Source organism: Chanodichthys erythropterus, chromosome 9 (genome assembly GCF_024489055.1).
Source record: "Chanodichthys erythropterus isolate Z2021 chromosome 9, ASM2448905v1, whole genome shotgun sequence".
NCBI classification, from domain to species: domain Eukaryota; kingdom Metazoa; phylum Chordata; class Actinopteri; order Cypriniformes; family Xenocyprididae; genus Chanodichthys; species Chanodichthys erythropterus.
This window is the reverse complement of record NC_090229.1, coordinates 5,889,625-5,896,463: the sequence shown is the minus strand read 5'-3', so window position 1 is coordinate 5,896,463 and position 6,839 is coordinate 5,889,625. Positions and strand designations below refer to the sequence as shown.

The 6,839-nt window shown below is 39.8% G+C and overlaps 1 protein-coding gene across 1 annotated transcript; it reads right to left on the bottom strand.

Annotated features, from left to right (window-relative positions):
• Nucleotides 1-2,108: 2,108 nt before the first annotated feature.
• Nucleotides 2,109-3,629, bottom strand: LOC137026219 (leucine-rich repeat transmembrane neuronal protein 4). The gene has a single exon (XM_067393485.1). The coding sequence runs from the start codon at nt 3,627-3,629 to the stop codon at nt 2,109-2,111; it is 1,521 nt and encodes a 506-aa protein (XP_067249586.1).
• Nucleotides 3,630-6,839: the final 3,210 nt, after the last annotated feature.

The following is a 6,839-nucleotide window of genomic DNA, read 5'->3' as shown; positions in this document are numbered from 1 at the left end:
CAAATTTGCATCCCAATATTAATGTACCTCAAACTGTAGCTAAGTACTAAAGTCATCAGCATTCAGTCAGAAATGTTTGTGCATCTATCACTGAATATAGGACAACTTATTTCAAACAATGGGTGAGTAATTCACTTTGGAGCTTCATAAAAGCCTACTGTATATAAGATAAAAATAGATTAAAAGTGCGTTGCTAAGTTTTCTGCTATGTTTAGCATGCTACGCTCCACAAAAAAAAAAAAGTCTCAGCACTTAAACTCTATGCATCTATGATTCTGGTTTACTCTTCCAATGCTGTGCATTAAAATCAGTGATAAAAAAAAAAAAAAAAACGTAATTATAGGTAGCCTAGCATTATGTAGAATACATAATACTGTACGTTAAATTTTATGTTTTCTCTTTTGGGTTCATAGCAATAGGGAAAACACATGCTTCACAAAAGGTAATGCACACAAAATCACCCAATATCACTGTGTTACTCATTAGTGGTAAGTGTTACTTAAGTTCTACAGTTTTCATTTATGGACAAAAAAACATCTTCACAATTGTCAAAAGGCAGACCAACACATTAACAGGAGCAACAAAGGGGGCAAAGGACATGATGGACGCTAACAACAAAAAGACCATAAAGCAAATGGATCAACACAGCAACAATACACAAGTGGAAAAGCACGGCACCTTCAGAATAAACCACTAAAATGAAATATTACCTTTTACTGGTGCAAAAGCAAAGACAATCACCATAGCACTTCCAAACAAATCACTAATCCTCTTAGTCAAACACTTGTAAATTCCATCCATTTGTGAATTTCATTAAATCACGTCGACAATTATCTCATCTGACCTTTGTTTCACAGGACATAGTCCTTGTTATTACTTCCTGTGCAAAACTGAAAGGAAACCAGCTTTATCATATTTTAGAGCTGTTGAAATGCATCCCTTGGGCTTGCTCATTACTTACAATGGGAATTTAACTGCCATGTGAATTTACCTACAATCCACTGAATCAACAATCCAAGATGAAATGATGTCCGTTCCATAAATTCGACACCCAACGGATCTCACCCTTGTTCTAACATTTCTGGCAATGTGATGGAGACGACACTCAAGATGACCTTTGATGAAAGCCATGCATAATTAGACCTGTAGACAGTGAATTTATTTCTACCATGAAGATTGCCTTTGCTTTTGCTGTATTATGGCTAGAATAGAAATGTAATATGTATCGTATGTGTACTTTGACTCCCCTGAGCTATTTCACAGCAAAAGGCTTTACACTTATTTTCTCAAGCTCCTCCATGTCTGTACATGGGGAGAACCTATGACACTGCACAAATTGTGGGATGCAATTGCGAGACACATGTTCAGCAGCCACTAGTAGCCATGTGGTGGATTACGTACAAGGATCAGCGATGTGTACCTTTAATTACGTCCTGAAATGGTGATTTGTCTGACAAAGTGCATGATTAAGGAAAATCTCTCGAACACTTCATTAATCTGGTCACTGCTACCTTGAATCCAAAATGAGGCAAATATTTATCTAGGAACCAGACCAATATATTAGCTCTCACATTTCATCAATGTCTTTTTTCGCTCTCTTTCCTTTAAACAAGCAGGCCACCACAATTCATTTGACTCAGCAGCCATTTGCCTGGGGTGTTGCATGTTGATAATAATGTAAAAACACACAGAGGATAGGAAAGGAACAATGCACAGAGACTTGATCCAGTATTTGTAACTACATCATTTTTCTGTAGCCAATCAGTGGTGTATTTCAAAAAAGCAGCATTCCATATTTTTCTTTAAGCCAGTAGAGAGTAAAAATTCCCCAAACCAGTGCTGCTGTTTGATATATAACAAGGTGTTTTTGGCTCGAGGATGTTAGAGCTTACTATACCTGAGGTAAAAGAAGTAAACAAAACTTTGATTACAAGCCTGAAAACATATGACTCAAGTTGCCATGCACTGACCCATGTTTCCTACCCATTAGAGGGGAACAGCTAGCAGCAGAAAAGGGGGGAGACAACACATTTTTTTTTTGCCTCACATCGACTGGACATTTACCTCTTGTTCCCCGCAGTGGTAATGGGTTTTAGGAGGGCGACGGATCATACCTCACATTCTCGGGAGCCGGAGATGGTGTAGGTACAGGGTCCTGTCCCATTGACCAGTACGTCCATGGTCTCAGAGTTTGTGGGTTTGTAGTCCACATAATATTCCTGAAGTGGGGAGCTGAGGGTTCGCTCTGTCTCCCGTGCCTTTTTCCGGCGTTTTCTCACCATGGAATGCTGCTGCAGTTGCTTCATGCTGCTGGGATAACGCTTCCAGGAGACGTAGATCACTAGCAAGATCATGGCCACGGATAAGAAGAGGGCAACGCTGCCGGCTATTATCTTGTGGAACGAAACATGCTCAAAGTCCTGCTCAGGGATCGGTGGGGAGGCAGTAGTCGGGGAAGGTGCAACAGGGTTGTTGCGAGTTATTTTCTCATTCACCCTGAACATGGTGGGCAGGGGGAAGCGTCCAGGTTTGGATGGGGAGCTTACAGTAGAGGAGATCGGTAGGTAAGTGGTGGGGGTTGTCTTACAGATACCATGTGTGTCAACCGCCTCTATGACTTTCTCACCTTGAACTTCCTTTGGTCCAGCACAAATCATTGTGGTTTCCTTGTTCCCCTTGAAGTTCCTTAGCCAGGCTACAAGGGGGCATAAGCTGGGGCTGCATTCCCAAATGTTTCCCGCAAGACTGATGGTAGTAAGAGAGATCCAAGCTGATATGGCCTCTTGAGACACATTGCTTAGCTTATTGGAATCCAGATTAAGAGTCTGCAAGTTAGGGAGACACTGGAAGATGCTTGAATCCAACACTTGCAGGTCATTCCCAGAGAGATCCAGCTTTTGCAAAGAGGTCCATGTCCATGTAATTCCCTGGGTTATTGACTTTATACGATTCCACTGCAGATACAAAGCACGGAGGTTGTTCAGCCTTGGGAAATGAGAAAAATTGATCTTTGAGAATTGGTTGTGCTCCAAGTGTAATTCGGTCAGTTTGAGAAGTCCCGCAAATGCGTTACGTGTAAGACTTCGCAGTCGATTGTAGCCCAAATCAAGGAACTCTAGGTTTCGACAATCCTGAAACACTCGCATGGGAACTGTCTTTAGGGAATTCGATCTGACGTGGAGACTCAAAAGTTTGCGCAAGCCTTGGAACTGATTCGGCTGCAGGACTTGAAGTTTGTTGTAGGAGAGGTCCAGATTGCGTAAATTGGGGATCGAGTGGAACGTGCTGTTTTCCAAATGTGTGATCTTGTTGGAGCTGAGAATCAACTCCTTTAGTCTTCGAACACCCTGAAAAGCTTGTTTGTCCACTGCATTGATGTAGTTGTGGTCTAGGTACAGCCAGACCAACTGACTAAGGCTGGCAAACTGACCAGCCCTGAGGTTCACCAAGCTGTTGTACCGTAGAGAGAGGCCCTGGCATCCTACGGAAACATTCTTTGGCACATCACGGAAGGCATTTGACTCACAATACACTATTTTGCCATCGCAGCGGCAGCTTCGGGGACATGGTTTCTCTCGGACTCTGCCTTGGGAAGCCAATAGCCAGGCCTGCACAAGCAGGGGGATCATCAGCCAACGGGATCTCACCAGGGATCCTGCATTAAACACAAAGAGAAAGAAGGGATAAGCCATGATTCGGTCAGTTCTGATCCTAGTCTGGCATTTTGCATTTAGTCGAAAACTGATGATAACTTGCTTACAAGGATTAGTAAATACTTAATTAGTCCCGCTACACAGTTTGCATAAAGTAGGTTATAAAATTACATAGTTAATGTTTACTGAATTAAATTTGGTACGTAGGAGGAAATTATGAACTTACATGTGTTGCTTCAAGTCAGAATATTATTTACCTTCTCTTCATGTTACATTAATGTGATTACTATGCAAATTGTTTTTCTAGAACTGTATTTGGCATTCTTAAAATATGCCAATGTCAATTGATTTTCCTTGATTAGTTCATGTACTTTAATTAAAAATAAAAGCAAATATATACCCTTACCTTGAAGCAACCGAAAAAGCTCAATAGGCAAGAGTAACTTTATTTAAATAAATTCCCCTTAAGGTTTCTTCTATAACCATAATTACACACTGGCTCCATGAACAGTCTCTATGGTAGAGAAACTAGACTGTTGCTTTAAAAGAATACTGTTCTCTATGTTCATTTTTCACAGTATGAAATCAACATATAACTATACATAAAATGATCTGATAAAAAGATTACTGTGTCAAGTAAGGTAAGCTAAAGATGAACTGAGTGATGCATGCATGTCCTTGTGATTGTTTTGTTCTCTAAATGAAAAAATGATACAAACAAAAATCCATTGCTACTGATCAATTCTGCTTTATCGTGCTGTACTAAAATCTTAAAGTACTTCAGTTGGGTAGAAAGTTCACCCATGCAGTTGAATATATAAAATGAGGACTGGAGCCATAAAAAATTGCAAAACACCATAACAGTGACTTCTTGTTCATATAGCTTTGTGTGGGAAACAAACTGAAACTTAAAGTCCTCACTGAAAATCCTGACTAAAGTGTTAATGAGAGAAGTAGTGATCTCATGATCCATCAGCGAATCATTCTTTTGAGTCAAATGAATCGGTTAATCCAGTTCCAAAATGAATGGTGTGAATAATTTGCGATTCAAATGATTTGTTCACAAATTGGACCAATGTGGTTCTCAAACTCAAATAACTGACTCAATGAGCCGGTCGCAGAGGTTAACAGCTCACTGGAGAAAAGATAATTAGTGAATGATGATGTAAATCTAGGTCCTTTCATCACACAAAATATCATATGACTTCAGAAGACTTGGAATATAGTGAATAAGTCAGACTACTTTTGTGATACATTTATAGTGCTTTTGTGTTCTTTTTGAAGCTTGAAAGCTTCAGTCCCAATTCACTGTAATTGCATGGAAAACAGCGACCAGCAAAGTATTTCTCCTTTTATATTCCCTAGACCTAGAAGAAATATGGGTTTCATACTGCAAATAATAGTGACAAAATTGCTATTTTAAGAAAAGAAAAAAAAAGAAAGATGTAAAATATTTTAAATAAATGAAAACATCTTTGCCGATCAATAAAGGACAGTGAAAATTTCCATTCCCTCGTTGGCTGGCTCAGTGTCTCTTTATGCTTCATCAGATTCTCAATTTAAGCAGAAATTAAGGTTTTTTCAAGCTAAAGGTGTGCCAAAGTTGATAACAGCCCTTTCTCTGCTGTTCTTGGAGCAAAAACAGGAAATTATTGGTTTATCTTGAGTGGCCAGCACAAAGCTGTACCATCTGAACCTTTAATCATATTACAACTATTGAGTAAATATAAAAGTAATTGTATAAATGTACAATTGTGAGCAGGAATGCATTTGAACCATCCAGCAACTGTTTACCAGCCTCCAGATCCACATCTAATCGAAACATTTTGTTTAGGTCAATTGAATGAAAAAGGCTAATCTAATAGTCTTGAAGACAGAGCGTAGGCCGGCTGAACAACCTGTTATCTACAGAACAATCAGTTCTGTGTGGCATTGCAAATTGCCTTTGAATTCATTTGAAATAATGAGAGAAAAACACAGTCCCTAATCTTCTTGGGAAGAGTCTGAAGTAAATGTGTTACAGTGCAAAGTAGCCGAGGTTTATGGTTATATAACTTAAGGCCTATTTCCCAGTGAATTTACTCAAGAGTAAAAGTTATCCTAGTAAAAGTCCACTACGGCTGCTTGTACAATAAATGAAAATATACTGCTGCACACAGTACAGTATAGCATACTGTACTGAGCTTCATAGAAACATAGCTTTAGCTCTATTTCACATTGTGAGGCAATGAAGGATATTTGTTCGTATGGAAAAAAAAAAAAAAAAACTAGAACATTAACTAGAACAATTAAAAATGAGCCCTAGTGTTGGTGCCGATAGCCTCGTGGGCAGCGCGCCGACATATAGTGCTGTTGCGCTTTGGCCGACCCGAGTTCGAGTCCCGACTCGCGGACCTTTCCTGATCCCATCCTGCTTTTCCCTCCAACTTTGCTTCCTGTCTGCTTGCTGTCCTTTCATAAGAAAAACAAAACTGTCAAAAATGAATTTTAAAAAAAGAGCCCTAGCACAATTAGCTTGATTTGTACATTTTCTAAAGAAACTGAGGTGCTTATCTTTGAAAAACTCACCACCAAAATACCAGTGTGCTGTAGGTGGTTGCCAGGGCATTTTTATGCAGTTGCTAAGGTGTTCTGAATGTTTTAGCATGTTGCTATGTGGTTGCTAGGGTGTTCTAGGTGGGTTTTCACATGTGACAAAAGTCCAATAGACCACCCAGAACACTATTTAGGCTATTGCAAAACATTCTCGCCCTTAAAATTGTCCACATGTCGCTTAGGAGGGCAAGAACAGCCTAATTAGAAAAAGAGAGACGGGTAAATCAATTTAGTCTCTGCAATATTACCAGCTACACAAAGCACCTTGGGCAAGATCACATGAAGTCATGCAAAGGTACGCAAGGACACAAAGAGCAACTGTACAACCCAATAGGGTCTGCATGCAAATTCTCAAAGTTTTAATTAACTCTCACAGCGTAACGGCTGGAGTCACCCTCATGAGTCACGCTTTACGTACAAAAAGACCAAACCTGAAAACCTCCATTTAATTTGTCTTTTGCTGCATATATGCATGATAGCATAAGTGCATCTTGGCCTCCCCCACCTTCCTGCATCCAATTCATCACGATAAAGGAACGGCAGCCAAGATGCAGTCAAATAGTGCGTGTAAACCAGCCCTTGATCTTAAAA

Coding starts and splice junctions, on each gene's coding strand:
- LOC137026219 (XM_067393485.1), bottom strand. CDS start 3,629: ATGATCCCCCTGCTTGTGCAGGCCTGGCTATTGGCTTCCCAAGGCAGA.